Source organism: Meleagris gallopavo, chromosome 6 (assembly GCF_905368555.1).
Source record: "Meleagris gallopavo chromosome 6, MGAL_WU_HG_1.1, whole genome shotgun sequence".
NCBI lineage: Eukaryota > Metazoa > Chordata > Aves > Galliformes > Phasianidae > Meleagris > Meleagris gallopavo.
Window position 1 is genome coordinate 44,145,711 of NC_139409.1, and position 19,372 is coordinate 44,165,082.

Below are 19,372 nucleotides of genomic sequence, written 5' to 3' on the forward strand. Positions count from 1 at the left end.
TGCCTATGGGTAAAGTTTCAGAATGCTCACCTAGAAGGGCAGCTCCACCAAGCAAGTGGAGTTCTTAATGCCTCCACCACTTTTCTTCCAGATGTTCTAAATGTTTAGCAAGAGCTACTTATATTACCACTTTTTTCTGCATTAGTGACAAAAAATAGCTGGAAGGTATTTGCTCTTGTTTCTCCAGGTAAGTGGGAAACACATCTCCCTACCTGAACATTCTTAGACCATTCTCAAAGCACTTGGCTCCCTCTCAGCATCCTGGTTTGCCCCTCTCTTTTCCCTTCCCTAGTGCCTCCTGGCCTCTTCATTCTCCATGCAAGTCCTGTCCAGCCAAGACTACAGAGCACAAGAAACTTCAACTTCTTAGCAGAAGCCTCACCTAAGCCCAATTACAGCCAAACTTCAGAGACTACAGCTCAACACAGGCCACTACCCTACATCAAGATAAGCCAGCACAGTTAGTAGAAAGCAGCAGCTTTGCCTACTCGCTATCCCAGCCCTCGCACCACTATTTGTCTTTTCATAAGAACTGAGGACATGCTCACACTCCATGAAGATACACACACATCAATCAAAAGCAGAAGTTACCAGACATGTTGGAACAAAGCGAACGGGAACAAATTACGGAAAATTTTCAGCACCTTAGAAAGTAAACACTGGGTATTTGTGCACTAAGAGTTTACAAAACAAATTCTCAACTTTTTAACTTAACTTGTCTCTATCCCTAACAGGAACAATTTAAGACATACTTGTAATACTGAAGTTCCTGCATCAGAAGATGAGAGCGCTATTAGTTCCCAAATAGATGACCAGAAAGTGCATCAATGAGAAAGTGCTTTCATATCCCAACTTTATCCCAAACACAACTGAACAATCATTTGGGTGACACTTATACTTTCTCACTCATTATCAACCTGATGTTCTTCTTTATGCTGCAATGCAAACATATGCATCTGGTAACTTCTGGCCTCAGTCTGCCAACTAAACAGTCTCAAATTGATGCTGGAGTTACAGGAAGGTGAAGATGCAGAAGCAGCATCATACATGAAGGCAGTGTTCACTGAGGAACTTGGGATAATACCACATTGAAGTATACAATGTCACATAGAATATGGACTCGTATTCCTGCTGCTTTACGCTAATCTTGCTGTTCTTACTTCTTCCACTACATAGTGGAACATGAACATGATTTAGCAGTGAGTTGTTAGAGTTAGGGTAGTTTGGTTAGGTTGCAGTTGGACTTGATGATCCTTAAAAGTCTTTTCCAACCAAGCAGTTCTGTGTTTCTAGTTTATTTAAATTATTTCAAATGGATTTGAAAAACTAGTGATGGTGTTACAGCTTTCTTCCTTTTACTCAGTTCTGTTGATATGCAGAAAAATATTACACTAAATTTCAGAGACACTGATTCCATATGCAGAGTTGCTGATTACTCTTTGCAGATCCAAGAAGTACTGTACCCCATTCTCTTTGCCCTCTCACCACACTGTACTGTCAGCCTCCATCACTACCAGCCATCCCAGAGATTTTCCTGCCAAGATTTCTGCATTGTTATACAAAGATTTTAGAATTTTCATTAGTGAAGTAAACTTAAAGGTGTCAGTAATTGTATTCTACAGTACACATTAATTCTGCCTGACCTATCTCCACCTAACCTCCCTTCTACAGCTGAGTTGCTATTTATACATTCTCTGAGTGCATGAAGAGTTATCTTGGTATTATATCCCTAGCAGCTTGTTATCCAAATGGTTTATTTTCCTTCATTTGTCTTCCTCTTCTTGGCTTGGTAAACCTAAATAAAACTTCATTTATACAAATTCACATAATGATTTTATCACTGTTAGTTGGACAGTATATGCAAGATTTGGGGCCAAAATCAGCCTGGAGAGTCAGAGTACAGCCTTGGGAGATTAAATATTTATTTACTCTACAGGGACGGGAGGTAATAAACAAATAAATCACAGAAGTCGGTGCCTAGAATGGCAGAATGGCACCCAGTTTATTTTAAAAAATTCTGAGCAGCTTAACTGTATGACCCCCGCAGCAAAGAATGCCACAGGTAGCACAAACAATTTTCTTCTGTTAAACTTTAACAATTGTTCCTTCTGTTATGACGCAGTTTTTCAGTTTGCATTATGGCTCCCAGCTCCCTCTTTCTTCCTTTTTCTCTCGACCACTGCTCTTTCAAAGTGCGCCTTTCATGCAGACCCTCTCCTGCCTACCCACATTTACATGAACCAACTTCAGATGATTCTTGTCAGCTCCACCAGAGTTGGAACAACATCAGCATAAGTAAAAACTCTGTTACTAAAAAGTGCATCTTCTTGTTTCAGATGTTAAAAGAAAGGCCTTGGGGACAGAAACAGATTAAACTCAGGCAGCCGTGTCTACTAGGTTTCTCAGAAACCTTGCCAGTTCAGGAAACAGCACTAAATGGCTGCTGGTATTAGAAAGAAGGGAGGGAAAACAGCTGACAATCTGAGCAGACTGTTTTTCTGTGAAAGACGTACAGAAGCAAATATCTCACAGAGGCTGCGACAAGGCCAGCGATATGGCTGGTCTGACAGCACAAAGACTGCTTCTAAACAAAGACTCTTTAACAGGCTTTTGGACTTAAAATGTCCACTAAGGCCTTGCTGTTCCCCCTCTGATCCTCCTCAAGATGAAGTATGGTCCAGAGCAAGACAGTTCAGTCAGGAGATATCTCAGACACAAATGCCTCTCTGCATCTCTCCAGGAGCCAAGACAAGCATTAATGGGATTAATTAGACCTGCTGTTCATCATCAATAATGGAGAGGGAAAAAAAAAAAAGCACGCATTTCTTTCACGACATAACCATGAATCCATCAAGGTCTCAGCCCCAGAAAACACAAGAAGAGAGCTTCAAGTCCAAAGAGTTTTAAGAGGTGCGTTAGATGAACAAGAAAACTATGAAGTGGGGAACTAACATTAATTAGAATTGGGTAAGAAAGGGAAAGGAAGGCTACAGTTTGTCAGCTCTACTTTATTGACACTGTATTTTTAAGGGTCATACAGTGAATTATCCACAGAAGCAAGCAGATGGTACTCCAACTCATCAGCATTGATCACTTAAATAAAAGTCATTCTGATCACATAGAATTATGGTTATTTAATAAATACAAATTCCAGTGCTATCTGGACAGGAGGTAAAGAGCATTAAAGATTGAGTTGTGTGGGTAGTTTTCTGGTTTTTATAGTAGCATTAGAGTATCTGTCACCAAGATGAAAGAAGTCACAGACTAAAAGAGCTGTGGCCGTTAGCTGTGATCACTAACCATACAGGGAAATGAAGGAGATTTAATGTTCTTCTGAAATGCTGCAGAAAGTCCATCTTCTTTGAAACTCAAAAATATGAGCCACTTAAAACATCTGTTCTAGAGGAGAAAAATACAGATAATTGAGTCTCCCTTTGCAGCCCTTCCTAAAACAAACAAAAAATAAATATTCAACATTTATTGTTTAAAATAATCCTACGGCACATATCCAACAGAGTTCTGCCTGAGATTACTAAGCAGCAAAATGAAAAGCCAAAGTCAGAACAAATGATACGCATTTACATGCAACAAGGTATCTCTGAGGCCGGCTTCTCTCACATAAATTGAAAAAGAAAAAAAAAAAAAAGCTTTATCTTTTATGAGCAATTTGATTTAATTTCAAAGTTTAGTCTAACTTTTGAGGTCAGTCACACTTGGAGCAGAGACTTGGGCCAGAGGAACTCACAGGTCCCTTCCAACCTAAATTATTCCAGGTTTTATATTTAGGCTTTGGCTTATCCAACACCAGATTCTTGACATTAGTTTCAGCATTTAAAATCAATTAATAAAAATCTGAAAACAAAGTGAGTCCATAAAACCTGAGAGTATCATATTTTTCAACATAATACATGTCCATGATATCTCATCCTAAAACGCTTCTTGATTTTCATGGTAAGGAGGAAAACATTTTTCCATACATCATTAAATCCACCTACTGAGCAGTCACACTGCAATTAAGCTGCATGTTTAAGCCCTTTCTATCCAAAAAATGTCATTCCATCCAAAACTGCTGTTCACTAGCAAAAATTAAGAGCTCTGACATCAACACTGCTATTACATACACTCACAAACACACATGTATGTATGAATTCGTACTTACACGTACATAAACAATGTCTGGTTTTCTAAGTGTCATATATTTTTCTCTTAATTCATAGGTAACTAAAAGATATGTTAGGACCTCTCATAAGATTTATTATGACAGTGAATGGCAACATCATATCACAGACTAACGTACAGTTCTATACATTAAGAAAAATGTATAATGATGTAATATATTAAAACTGAAACATATTCTATATATTTTTACTGAACCTTTTCTTTTTATTATTCCTTTGTGAATAACAGAAGAATTCTGAATCAAAATCTCATTAAACTACTTTTAATCTTTTTTCCTTGTTTTTATCCATTGCAGTATGAGACCTCAGTTCATACAATAGCTTACAATACAAAAAGCTACAATTTACTTTGAAATTCATCTTCTAAATTAAAAAGAAAATTCTGAATTACTGATCACTTTTGTATGTTGTATACTGAACATTCCGATGGTGGAAATCCCTGGTGACAGCACTGGTTTAGAAAAGCATGGTATAAACAGTGCTGAAAAGAGTTAGATAGCAGTTTAAAAATGAGTGAGCTGTTGTGATTTTCCTATTTTATTATTTATTTTTTTAACCAGCGAACTCTCAGAATCCATCGTCGTGGAATACTAAAAGATAGATACTATCAGCAGGTTTGAAATTCAGAAATTAATGGACAACGAGTTGATAAACAGTTGCCAAAGAGAAAAGGCACAGATGTACAATGAGTGGGGATGTGAAAGCAGTAAGAGGTAACTGACCACAGATGGAAGCCAGGCCCCACTGAATGAACCACTGCATCTTTGTCTGACTCCAGCTGGCATTTCTTACATCAGGGCAGTCAAAGGACTTAAACCTTTTTCAGTGGTTTTATATGGAATAGGGAAAAAAAAAGTACAAATAACATTTTTTCAGTAACTGTTCAAATAATGATGAGCTGGGAAGCAGAATAAGGAACAGCAGCAAAACAATGTTCACTTTTTTAAAGAACTAAATTACTTGTTATATACAGTATTTTAATAATTGATGCCTTCACCTGGGAAAACAGATCGTGACAAGGTAATTAAGTACTCTTACGTAATCTCTTTTAATCACAGAACAAGCATTAGTATTAAATAGTGAAAGATGGAACACTCAAATACTCCTTAATCTGCTCTATTTTTCCAGAACACAGCCCTTGAGTCTTATCAACTAACACATATCCTGACTCTCATTGCTTGTAAAGCTATTCACAGCATCTCTAAGTACTATCAAAAAAATCCAAATTGTTGTGTCCAAGTTCCTAAAATACTGATGTCAGCCCAGGGAGTGTGTGATGTGGTTCTTCATAAAAGGATACCACCTTGGAAGAAAGCTACTGCAACACTGGCTTGTTTCCTCTGGAAGTGAATGAAGTCCTGCCTCTTGTCCTCCAGTTTGTACACGTCCTGGGCTGCCTCATCCCAGGGGGATTTGCAGAAATTTGGCACTTGCTTTTGTTCAACTTCATGCATTTGGTGACTGCCCAGCCCTCACATATATCAAGATCTTCCTGCAAGGCCTCTCTGCCCTTGAGGGAGTCAACAGCTCCTCCAATTTAGTGGTGTCCTCAGACTTAGCATACACTCAAGCCCTGCAAACAGACACCATCTCCAGACCAAGCCTTTCCTTGACAGATGAAGCACTTGATCCTGGAGAGAAGAGTGTGACTTTAAAGGTTTAAAGATCATTACTGATAGCTTGCTTTCTAACATCCTAAAATATGCAACGAAAGCACAGGAGCCAAAGAGGGGTTGCACATCTCCTGTTTATGCCACCTAACAAATGCACTTAGTGTCTTGTTCTAGTTAGACCTACAGAGCAGTGTCTGAGAGGCTGCTGACACTGCAGAGCACTACTGGGGAACATAGCTACTGCCTTCCAGAAGCCTGAATACTGAAATCATGGAGCGTTTGCAAGAAATGGAAACTAACTGGGGAGAGATTGCTATTTTCTTCTGTTAGTGTTGCTTGGGAAACTGTTTCCCTCGCAGCCCCATCTGGAGAACCAGAGGGACACCAAAGAGGCCAGAAGAGAGCTATTCAGGGACCACACAGGGAAGGGGAAGCAAGGTCTAGGTGCGGAGTAATTCCCTTCAACAACAACAACAAAAAAATCCACCAAAACTGTAACTACACTTGAATAACTTCTTCTCCACTGGAGCCTGAAGCTGAAGGTGCAGATCATTCCCAATTAAAAAGAAAACCACCCCTGCCGCCCCACTGATTTTGTAAAATAATGCTGAGCTGTCAATGAGGAACTGACAGCAGCTTCAGCAATAATGATGTATGGAACATGTTAGAAAGAAAAGACTGAGGGTGAACTCAGTGAAAATGCGAAGGGAAAAATCACCCCAAAAATAAAACTAGGGAGCATACTGTTACATGCAATTAAAGAAATCTCTGAACAAGCAGATTAACAGGCCTGGAAAGGTTTCTCCCTGGAAGACAGCAGGAGAAAAATGAAGACACAGTTGATTACTGAAGACCAGAAGTCTGCACGTTTACAATACAGGATTACCCATCTCCTCAAATAAATGGTTACGGAAACTTCGTAGAAGTTTCTGGTGAAGAAAAATAACTTTTTCTTTTCCTGCCTCCAAGCAATTCTAATCATCCAGCTACAATACAGAGGCTATACCATCTAAAACCCTAGCCAAAGTAGTTTCTTCTAGCATCTGTAAAGAATCTTCTATACTTAAAATTAGTACATGCACAATCAGCTCCAGCAGCGAATAGGAGGCAACACCTTTGTGATAGCTTACAAGCTTCTGAGAGCCCTCTGAAGTACAGCTCTGCAGAAAGAAACTCAGCTGACAGAATGCAGGTGGGTTTTTACAATATTCTCAAGAAAGGGGCTTCCAAGAATGAAGGTATCATAAAAATAAATAGAGAATAATGACGAGGCAGTAACTAAGAAACATCAGGCTGGGCTGTAAACGCACCATCACTGAAAAAGAAACATGTTGTTAGACAGTTTCAGGAATACATTGGGTCAATTTTCAGGAAGCAGTAATGTAACAAAAAAAAAAGATTATCAATAATTATGAAAGTAATCTGTGATGTAATGGAAACAAACATAATTATGCCATAATAAAAATAGGTTCCCTCCGGGCTGTTTTGAATTCCTCAGTTCAAAAGCTTTACAACTAAAAGGCACTGAAAGCAGCAACAAGAACAATAAAAACTGTGGAACAGTGTGTAAGAAACAAACCACAGAGGAGTGAAGGGATAGGGACAGAAGAGAAGGGGCACGGAAGAGATACAGGAGACAAAGACAGGCAGTCAATTATAAGAAGAACAGAAATTATGGCTTACATTCTTAATGTATGTGGTGAGCAAGCATAAAGTTATTACACAGCCAGTCCAAAAAATGAGTTTTGTCACACTATGCATAATTAAGCATTACTACAGTACACTTCAGAAGTCAAAGGCTGGTTCAAAAACCATGAACTGTACAAAAACAGTGACATTAAAGAAGACACTGAAGGCAACATCTATGCCTCAGCTGGCTCTAAACTCTAGGACCGTAGGCAGTTTGCACGTCATGTTGAAGGAGTAATCCCTACAGTATTATTCTGCTCTTACTTTATTCTCAGGCACCTGGAAATGGGCCACTGTCAGACACATATCTTTGTTCTGACTTACTGGAGTCACATCTGCAGATCCAACACATTATGACCTGGGAAACTGGTGGTTCTTTAGATTTTGAAGGAAGCAGATTTCTTGTTCACCAGTGTGCTTTTAATTACTCTCAAACTCTCTATTATCCTCAGTCAGGCATTTATCATCAAGTTTTGGTATTTCCACTTCACTGATATGAGCTGAAAATGACCCAAACCTTCTTATAGGACATGGTGCATTCTGTAACCTTTTTTTCTGTCTTTAAGCTTATAAAAAGCTGATCATGCAGAGGTTTGACTTGCATATTGAGCATAATGGATTTTATAGGTCTTGATTTTGGAGATGCTCAGAGGACTCACTCCAGTTGAGGGCACTGCTTCTCACCTTTTCTAGAAAATACTTTTGGAATACTTGGCTTCAGATGCCTACTGATGCTACACATGTTACCTAGTGCCAATATTTCTCTTCTTTCCATATAAATGCTACCAAGATTAAATAAATAAATAAATAAATGTCTCTATTTGCTCACAGTCTCAGTGTATGCAGCTACCAGGAGTGAACAAAAAGCTTTTTCAATGGAAGAGTCTAAGTGTGAACCTAAACAGCTCACTTGAGGCAAAAATAGAAGAAATGAAGAGAAAGCATTACATCCATCAGTAAGATTGTTGAAATTTCAAGTTCCACAAGTAACTAAAATATAAACCAAAACATAGTAAGACTGAAGCCCAGCACTGTCTGTAGCTAGCTACAAACTACGCTCATAAATCAATATTCCATGAGCACAATATGAGTCAATTTCCCTTATGCTACTGAAGTACAAAACCAACCACCCAAACAAAACCCTCTGCAACAAAATATGTAAGTTCTGTAGCACTTTGCTGCAGCACAAATACTATTCTAAAGCATCCTAAAATATGTGTTCTGTTGATTTATTAACATCATAAATTAATCTTTGTATTCATAACCTTTCAAATTTTGCTGATTTCTTAACAATTAAAGACAACAGTGGAAACCCAAAGAAGAGCAAGCTTAAAGTTTTGACAGGCAATTTAACGTAACTGGTTGTGCAGGAGGACAAGATACAAGATAATTCACACACATTCTGAACAAGGACATGAAGCCAGGCACTTCTGTTAAAAACAACCTGTGATAAAACAACAATGTGAATGCCCTGGAACTGCAATCTCTTCTGAAGGACAGCAGCAAAACGAATCGAGCAGATACGTGAAATTCACTCATCTGAGTTAGGACTTAACTCCACATGTCCAGCTACCACTGCTAGGGTTAGGGGTGCAGCATTCCTTCTTCATTTTGGTCTTAAAATAAGGTTACTTTTCACTTACCAGTTCCTATGTAGGATTTAAAGCGTCCCGATAGTCTGTGGACAAAGGCACCTAAAACATCTAATCCCAGTAACGCCACCTGTTGAAAAGAAAAGCATCAGATATACAAAACTGAAGAGTACAGAATTCTTTAGAGTAAATTCTACAGAAATTACAGACTTTATAAGAAAACATGTTCAACCACCATATCTTAAAGAAAAATGAAACTTCTTACTAGAGAGCTGCCAATTTCTTAAAAGCTTTCATTAACACAAATTTATCAGCAGATGTTTGGAACGGATCAATTATATTTACATATAGCACAGCAGTTCAGATTTTTCAGTACTTGCCTTAAAATAGAAAGAAAATAAATGTTAAGACTTCAGATTTACTATTTTCACATTTCACTATTTGCAACTATAAACGATAAAAATTCAAGTAATTAATTAAAAGGACTTAGGAGTTGGATGTAGCTGTTAATCTCTCTGGGTTATAATATTAGGCAGTTCTGCTGTTTATTCCTTTAAAAGAAGGCTGCCAGAGGTTTAGCTCAATGTGAAGTGGAAACCAAAGCTCCTTAGAAACAGAGACCAGCAGCAGGACAGGCATATTGCTTAGGGGCTCACCTCCTCTACCAGCTGCTGAAAGAAACATCAAACAGAAAGCCTCAGCAAAAAAAATAAAATGAAAGAAAAAAATAACTAAAAGGAGTCTGGAAGAGCAGATCCCAGACACAGAAAAGGCAAACAGATTAAAACACAGAACAAATCAAGCCCTCGTGTGTAAGCACTAATGCAGGCAAGAAAAAGAAGTATTTCCCAGATGCTGAGACTTGCTTCAGTCTGGTTACGTAGCTCACACGAAGCAATGACAACTTTTTCTGAACTCCCAGCAGAATTCAGAGAAACTGACACTGTCTGCCATCACGGTGCAGACCACACCCCTCATCTGCCTACCTCCTCAGCTAACAAGTTTTCTTTTCTCTTCACTCGATATTGTTCAAAATTCAGAAACCAGCACACAGTTCAAAATGTTACTGGAATTCTGAGGAATTCCCAGCTGTGAGCAGAAACCAGCTCGAGGACAACAGCCATTTACATCAGAACAAGAACACGGTCAGAACAACTGGTTAAACCAACCCACTGTGACCAGTTGGGACGCATCTTCTCTCTTTTTATTATCCTGCACCCAGTTACAATTTTCATTCCTAATTCCCTCCAGCAGCTCGCTGTGAACACACAACACACGTTGTCACATCTTGCAGTACCTCGAGGTGCCGCCCATCAAGAGGCCCATGCCCAAGAAAAGCCCTTCTGAAACACTGGCACTTGTAATTTCCCCACGAATACATAAGCAGAATTAATCCCTCCTATCAGTGTTTATTTCCATAGAATTTGAAACCTCATTTTCTTCAAAAAGAATGTTTTCTTAAAATCCTTCACTGTAACAACTGTCCACCCCAGGCAACAAGCCAAAACCAATCTGAGTGGAGATGAATGGGAGCACAGGCAGCCCACACACACAGCATCACGGGACTCATGTTTCCATAGGAAAACAGACTGCTAAGCCACCCATAAAATCCAGGACCTGAAACAACCACATAATGGAACAGATTTTAATGGATTTATTATTTCTAGACTAGATCTCCTCCTAAGTGGGAGGCGCAAAATTCCAACTTACTTGGAAACTCATTTTACTACAAGCTAACAGACACTAGCAAACGTAAGTGGATGCTATCCCATATTAAATTAATATCTTTCCACTAAGTAACTGCAGCTAAGATTTAGGAAGACGAGGAAGTGGAATATTATAATTGTTAACTTTAAATACAAATCAGTTTTTAGGGTAACATCAAAACTTCATAAAGACTCCTACCTTTAATGTTATTTTTATAGCTTTTCATGCTATAAAAGACTTCAGGTTGAGATTTTCTTTGAATTATTTTGGATAAACATTCTGTCTTCCTATGCATCTGTTTCCAGACTACAAATTCCACTCTAGACCTGTTCTCCAATGGCAATCTGTAAGACAGCTTTCCTTTGTAAGTATTCTGTTTTCCATTAATACACAAAACTGCAGCACTTCCCTCTGTAAAGGCACTTACAGAAACTCCCTTCTCCATGTTTGATTACATTTCTTAAATCTCTCTTAAGTCCTCTATTCTGAAGAAGAACAGCTCAGAGACTTAAAACAAGTGACACATGTAAGATTGCCTTTTATTACCTATCTGCTTGTTACAATCCTGAAGAACATTCCTGAGTAAGACAGCAAATACTTCATGATGAATCCTTCCAGTGCTGTGCTGCTACGGTTTGGGGTTTTGTTTCTTTGAAGTTTCACCTGGCCATTTGGAAGATCTGAGGCTCCATAAATCTCAGTGAGAGGCCTGATAGTTATCAGAGGAAAGTCCTACTTTGAGCATTACCATCAGAGAATCTGACCACCTGCATTTTCCTTCCTGTAAGAGTAGTTTGATCCAGAGTACTCTGATATAATGCTTGTGTGGTCCATATGTTTGTATCCCTCCTTGCGAGAAAGATTGTGTGATCAGCTTTTACAATGTAAGTCACATTTATATGGATGGTGCTGGTTCTTTCTAACTTGTCTATCAATGAATTACTTAGCAAATGCGGAGTTCTACTTCTATAACCAGTGCAGTAAATACTACCAATTTAAACACCATGCTGAGTGTTCAGGCACGCCTTTTTAAGGAGCTGTTATCAGTTGGCATCACAGAATCACAGCAGGTCTAAGGAGGGCAGAGACCTCTGGGTCCATCCGTCCCAGTCCCTGCTCCAGCAGGTACACCCAGAGCACGGTGCCCAGGTGCTTTTGGAGACCTCTAAGGAGGAGAGCCCACAGCCTCTCTGGGCAGTCCACGCCAGCGCTCTGCCATCTACAAGCACCAAAGTGGTGCTGCGTGTGTTCAGGGCGAGCCTCCCGTGCTTTGGTTTTTGCCCACTGCCTCTTGTCCTGGCTCTAGGCACCACTGCAAAGAGTCTCGCTCTGTTCTCTGAGTAATCCTCCTTCAGGTGTTTATGGAGACAGATGACATTTCCTTGAGCCTCCTCCCAGGAGAGATGCTCCAGGCCATTCACAACTCTCCTGTATGTCCACAACTCACTTGTGCAGGGGAGCCCAGAACTGGAGCCAGATGCTGAGCAGAAGGGAAGGACCTCCTCCCTTGACCTGCTGGAAATGCTGGGGTACATGTTATGGAGCTGCAGCAGAACTGATCTACAAGATAAAGGCTCCAAGTGCTCCAATAGCATTGGGCCATATACTAATGTCATCATCAGCATGGCTCTTTTCCACTACCTTCAACTGGGGATATATCTCTCATAAGTTTTAATAAAGTTAGCATGGTATTAAGCATGTTGCATGCATGTGTTCACATGTGCAGTGTGTTGATTCATGCAGCATATTAACATGTACAGCACAGCCCTGAGATTCAAATATGTTCACATGTGATGTGTTCATGCACATGCAAGACTTGCATGCTGACATATTTTGTGTTGTCACACCACGTATGATGCATCAATGTCAAAAGTGTACGTGTGACACGTCAATGCAAGTCAACACAATTCATCTTGCATGTTGTCACATCATCACATCCTTGTATTCTGTCAGTCTGCTGATACTCACTGTCATGTATCGACACTCTGCATGTTGCTGCTTATTCTGTGCCAGTGAATGCCAACACACATTCAGTGTTACCAGATGTAAATCAGTGTTTCATGTGCCCATGTGTTCGAGAGTTGTAGCATGTCACACGACAACATATGGGAGTGTATAAACATAGGTCCACATCACTGTGTAAGTGTGCCAAATCATCACACGTTAACACATATCAGTGTGCCAAAACATACTACATGTCAACATGTGTCAAAGCATGCTGAAGAGTCTAGAGTGATGACATGTATCAAAGCATGTTGCATGCCAAAGCATTTAAGAACACCACTGTGAGATAATAATGTCACAGCGTATTGCCTGTTGATCTGTCAGCATGTCACATGTTGATACATGTCAGTCTGCTACGTGCCAAAACTTTTTTTGAAACATGTCACATGTTGATGTGTGACAATGGATGCTGAAGCATGTTGCATGTTGATGTGCAAAGCATGTCATGCATGGACGCATGATGAGGTGTGCCACATATGCCAGAGGGTCAGGGTAGCTAAGTGCACTGCAAATTGACACATCACACGTTGATATGTGACTTTCTGTGTCAACATACACCAGTATTATGTGGGCACGACCACACATCCACTAAAGCACTTTGCATGCTAACATACCAAAGAGTGTAGCATGACGCATGTCATCATCTAAGCGTGTAGTGTTGTCACACACTGACATGTGTCACCTATTGAAGCCTGTCATCACATGTCAAAGGGCACTGTGTGACATGACAACTGTTGTGTTCACGTGTGTCAACGTGTGTCACATTGTTACACTTGTCCAAACGTGAGTTAGGTAAATGCTTGTCAATGACTGGCACGTTGACAGATGTCTTTTTTTGTGTTGTGATGTCATGACATGTATGATGCCGCCTGTCACGTGATGCCACGTGTCGCATGTCAGCTTCTTTTGTTAACACATCAGTCAACATATCTCATATCAACAGTTGCCACATGTCACCCCATGCTGATGCACTGCTGATGCAATAGATGTAGTTATGCATGTTAAAGCATTGTTTGTTAAAACACGTCATGTGTCCATTTGTGTCACATGTCAAGCTGTGCCACATCAATGCATGTTCATGTGTGGCCCCTGTCAACCATGTCTAAATTGTCAATTGTTTCCTTTTATTAACAGTCATTTTCTCATTCAGCTCCTCATTCACCTACTTACGTGTATGCACAGAAGTTACAACTGCTGCTACTATGCTAAACTTGTTTCTTGACTCTAAGACTGCAGTGCAGATTTCCCCTCCTTGCCGCATGCTGTGAACTCCTCCTGCTGGTAGCCTTCCCTTGAATTGAAGACACAACACGTACTTCCTACAATGATAATAAATACAGCAGCCACACTGCTGTTATTTTAGCATTTCCTGCATTTGGTGAGGTGACAAGCAAAGCTTAAGAAATAGCATGCTTTCCAAGAAGCACAGAGTAACCATTAACTCCAAGGATTTGCCTGGGAATAACAGGTAAATCATATTACTTGGAAGAGACTATGTGAAATCCAACTTTGTCATGCAATAGTAATCTGCTGCTCTGACACAGGAACAACAATCATTTACTGATTTCCTGCTGCAATTGAATAAAACATCTCTACTGCAAAGGTTAGAAATCCAAATATTGCTTAGTAATCTTCTCACATAAGCAATACCTTGACTTCCCATCAGAATTTTAGTAGTAATTTTTACTACTGCCAGTCACACTGGATTTAGCTGTAGATCAGCAAGTTGGCTTCACTGCTCAATAATTACATTTTGGGAGGACAATTATTTGATTTCATGGGCTCTAAAACGAACCAGAGAACACACACAAACTGCTAGCTACCAAAAGCAGACTTACTCAACTCTGCAGCTGAAGCACTATTTCTCCAGTGTCATCTTACAACTCTTCAGCGGATGTATCAAAGCAGATTTCCAGATTACTTATCTGACTCAGACACAAAACAGTTTGAGCTACCAGACTGTTTCAAGTTAGATAATCCTGTAATTCTTTTCAAGTGACTGTTGAGTATGGCAGGTCTTCCAAATCTGTTCAGATTAGGCATCATTCACAGGGAAGAACATGCAGGTTAACACAACAAAGCTTCTAAGTACGTATCAGTAATAGAAGGATAGGATACCCTCAGGAAAGTGGAACGAGTTTAGTGCTTGAAGTTGGCCCACAAGCCTGAACACAAATATTAGCATTGTTCCAGTCTTCTGATTGCCAGGTATTTCAAAGCTTTGGGAAAACAAATACCAGCAAAAAAACACAATCAACTCTTAATGCTTTGCTTCCAACTTACCTCCTCCTTAAAAAGGAAGATTACATAACTCACTTCTCTAAGTTTTTTTCTCCATTGCTCTTCACAGCCCTGGGAAAGCAGCCATTTAAAAACACAGACACAAAGACCTCTAGGTTGTAGGAAGAAAGGAAGCAGTCCCAACTACCACAAAATAAACCAAATCACAGTGCCAGAACAATAAACATACCATTCCCAGTTCAGTGGGCAACACTCTAGTTCTAAATATGACCAAAATAAAGGCATTCAAACATGCACATCCTTTGTGCTCTCCCTAGTGTCTCTGGAAGACACTTAATCACTGATTGCATAAGACCTCTGATGGACATGCTAAGTCCACAAAGAACACCCATTACAGACAGCCTTTAATGAGGACCCATCTCCCTCTTCAGAGTACTTCTAGTGTTCCCCAGCAAACCTTCAGTGCAAACTCCATCCCATTTCAGCACCCATCCACACATTCTTAATTCCACCTTACTGATTTGTCAGCTACTCAAACTGGTAATCGTGCATTCCTCTTCCATGAGCTAGATGAAGTCGCAAGTTTTCCCTAATCTGCTTTTAGAGTTCAGAACTACCAGATTTGTTTTGCTTATTAAAGCCCTGTGAATAGCTGCCAACTTCAAGAAAGCAAAAGCACTATTTAAGTGGTCAAAAATCTTGCCACAAGCTGATTCAACCCTGCTGATAACAAGTCTGTACCTGTTTACACCACACCTATTTGTTTTTCCCCCATTTGCTACCAAGTCTGACAAATCCACTCTTCTATTCTTATTCCCTCCAGTTCTTACCCCTTCCCAGGATGGCATTTCTCAGCTACAGCACAGTTCTGAACCCAAAGCCCCTGCATCTCTCATTGCTGTTTTCAGCGTGGTCAGTAGATCACATCACATGCAAAAACTGAGTTTTCTGTCAGTGGAAAATGACACAGCACATCCAGGGCGAGTTATGTTAGTTATTCCCACATTACCCACACCTGTCACCTAGGAGGAAATAGTGCTCCCTCTCCTAACTTCCTTGAATGTTCCCGACTTGCCACTCCAGCTCATCAGGCTCAACAGTTCTGATGAATAAGTCAGCTGCCAGCCAGTATCGCTGCTCAACTAACCAGCCACATCAAGCTGCAAAACCTTCAGCAACACAGAAGATGGAAAACAGAATTTTCTAGGTGCTGTTATATCTACTCCTTCGCAGAGGAAAAGGCATCCAACAAATGAACAAAAATACAGCAATTAAAAACAAAGATTAATCAAATATCTGTCTTGAAGATGCACAGGAGCCTGCGGCACCCGTTATATTGTCATTCAGATCCTGAAGTTATTAACAACATTATCAGGAGGAAGTTCTTTACTATGAGAGTGGTGAGTTTCTGGGACAAGCTGCCCAGGGAAGTTGTGGATGCCCCGTCCCTGGAGGTGGTCAAGGCCAGGTTGGATGGGGCCCTGGGCAGCCTGGTCTAGTATTAAATGAGGAGGTTGTGGCCCTGCATGTGGCAGGGGCGTTGGAGATTCATGATCCTTGAGGTCCCTTCCAACCCTGGCCGTTCTGTGAAAAAAACAGAAGTCTAACATTTCGACATGGCACAGAGCAGTTCAGCTGGGCTCGGTCTCTGCAGATCCGTTCCAACACATGCTTGTTCAAGACAAAACACGCAGGTCAGATGCAGAGCGCAGCTCCCCAGCATCCCGCTAACTTCCACTGTGACTGAGGCAGAGATGCCGGCAGCCACCACCGCACAGGGGAGCACAGGAGCTGCTCACAAAGCACCCAACAATTCGCTCTATTGCAATTAACAACGCGACACAACGCTCCAAAACACAACTGTTCGTGCACGGGGCCACCAACGAGTGACAGAGGGAAAGAAACCACCACAACACCTCGACATCGGCTTTTCGACTCCCGGTTTCACCCCTTTACAAGGGAAACAGCTTAAGCCGTCCTGCCGAGACAAGGAACCAACCGGTCCCTCTTTCCAGCGCAGCCCAAGAGCCCGCCCCGCTCTCGCGCTCCCCCGCAGCCGACGCCCTCCGTTACAGTAAGGGCTCTTCAGGCAGAAGGCAACGCGGCGTGCCCACACCGCCGCCCGCCGACGGCCCGGGCGTTCGCAGGCAGCACACGGAAATCCCCGCCGTGGAACCGCAGCGCCGATCGCTCCGGGCCGGCTGCCCGCCGGCGGAAACATTCCCCGACGTGACCGTCGATCGCCGCCCCTCAGCCGACGGCAAACATACAAACAGCCCAACGTGAGTCATCGCCGGGCCGCTACGGAGCTCCGACGCAACTTCCCACGTACGGCAGAGCCGCCTAACGACGACGGGAACGCCGGGCAGCCCCCGGCCGACCTCACCTTAAAGTTGCTGGAGTTGACCCAGGCCGCCAGCTCGTCGATCACTTTGTCGAGGCGCTGCTGGTCCTGCTCCACGTCGGGGGACCGGGCGGGGTCACCCAGGTACTCCAGCAGCTCCTGGCCGACCTGCAGCCTGCGGCCCACGTCCTTCTGCTGCACCTGGGCGCAGAAATAGTCCATTCTCAGGAGCTCCATGGCGGTAGAAGTTCTCTCGGAGGGCGCCGGCGGGCCGGGCAGGGCCGGGGGGAGGCGGGGAGGCGGGCGGGCTCACGGCGATCCTCGGAGAGCCCCGCGCCCCGGCTCCGCGCCCGGAGCCTCCATGCGGAGCCGCCTCCGGCCCCGAGACGAAGCTTCGCGTAGGGATCCGGGCTTCTCGGGGGGGCTCCCGGCCGCCTCCGCACGCCGTCCCGGAGAGCTCCTTGCCGCGGGGTGAGGAGACCGAGGAAAGGCGGGCGGCTGTTACTACGCGCAGCTCACGGAGGTGCCCCCGCGGGCGCCGCAGCGGCGAGGCCGGGCCGGACCTCCCATGCTCCCTACGCCGCGGCCTCCGGCCCCTCCCGCCTCGGCCCCCGGGTCGCGGGGCGGCTCCCAAACTTCGTCCCGGTGCCTCTCACCGTTCTTCCCCCTCCCTGCAGCCGGGCCGGGCCGCGCGATCCTCGCGGAACAGAACAGCTCCCGCACCGCCGTCCCGTGGAAGTTGCGTCCCCCGCCCCGGCCGGCGCCAGCCAGACCGGGCGTGGCCTGCCCCGACCCCGCCCTCTCGGCACATCCCTCCTCTCCTGCCTCGCTCTGCGGCGTTACCGCCCCCCTGCGGGCCGTGCCCTGCGGAAGGACGCGCGTGCGCGGCGCCGCCGCCCCGCGGAGCCGTGCCTGAGGGGGCGGCGGCGGCCGGGAGGCGGCGGGGCGGGCCGCGCGGGTGGGCGAGCGCCGCTACGACGGGCAGGGAGCCCCGCTGCGGAGAGCGGGAAGCGGGCGGAGGTGGAAAGCGACGTCGTTCCCCTCCCGGCGCCGCCTTAGCAAGCGCCCCGCAGCCCTTCGCCACGCCCTCTGCCGTGGCGTGAGGTGGAAAAGCCCGGGGAGCCGGCTCGGTAGCCACGCTGCAGCTGAATCTGCGGCGTAATAGCCCACCTGTGGGTCGGCTTTATTTAAAACGCGGGGTGCTGTGAGCAGGGGCCAGATGTAGCGGTCCGAACGCCGCCGATGCAGGAAGGGGAAAGGAGGTGCCGGCGCTGCCCCGAGAGCCGCGCTGTGGCTGCCAGTGCCGCAGGAGAGCGGGCGGCGGTTCCGCTTCTCACGCAACTGCTGCGCTCGGACGCGGCCGTCCCCTGTGGCAGCTCCGTTAGCCGCCTCAGTGCCTTGGTAGTGGTGAGCGGGCTCGGCTCCCAAGGGCAGAAGCAGAGGACGCGGCAGCTCCTTTCAATGACAGCGAGGGGTGGTTTCTGTCTGCCGTTCCTCTGATTCTGGAGGCATCACGTTACTCTACAGTGCGAGCTGCCCTTGGGACAGGCGATGCCTTCCTTCCCGCGCTGTCACGTACTCGGTCCTTTCCTTCCCTCTCTTCCACCCCAGCTGGTGTTGCTTTGACCTTGTGCAAACGCTTCAGGGAGATCTTTTTTTTTTTTTTCTTTTTTTTTTTTTCTTTTACGCTGCTAGCCGTCGTGGCATGAAGGCTCCTCTTAGTCCCAGGACGAGGCAGTGCTAGCGCTGCGGATGGGTGAGACTGCAGGAGCTCCGGGTACTCCCTTCATTCGGCTGCGAGACTCAGGCAGGTTTAAACTCTGTTACAGGAGCTGCACCTCCCAGCAAGGGAACCACACCTCGCAGCACTTTAAACCAAGCTAACTTGGTGCTACAGTGGTCTCGCTTGCTTCTCACAAATCCTCTTTCCAAGGAGTTCTGTGCAATCTTTCCCACGCGCTGATGTCTGTGTGACCTTGCACAGGCGTGGGGGAGGGCATGAGC

The 19,372-nt window shown here is 43.9% G+C and overlaps 1 protein-coding gene across 8 annotated transcripts in view; it reads right to left on the reverse strand.

The window, feature by feature from the left end:
- CLASP2 (cytoplasmic linker associated protein 2) overlaps nucleotides 1–17,628 on the reverse strand; it is a 132,734-nt gene extending 115,106 nt beyond the window's left edge. For all 8 annotated transcript variants that reach the window (XM_085226539.1, XM_085226537.1, XM_085226542.1 and 5 more), the window contains exons 1-2: nucleotides 17,411–17,628; nucleotides 9,124–9,202 (exon numbers count right to left, since the gene is read on the reverse strand). In XM_085226539.1, the coding sequence (XP_085082665.1) occupies nucleotides 9,124–9,202; nucleotides 17,411–17,605 (274 nt within the window). In that variant the 5' untranslated portion in view covers nucleotides 17,606–17,628. The remainder of the gene's footprint in view (nucleotides 1–9,123; nucleotides 9,203–17,410) is intronic.
- Nucleotides 17,629–19,372: the final 1,744 nt, after the last annotated feature.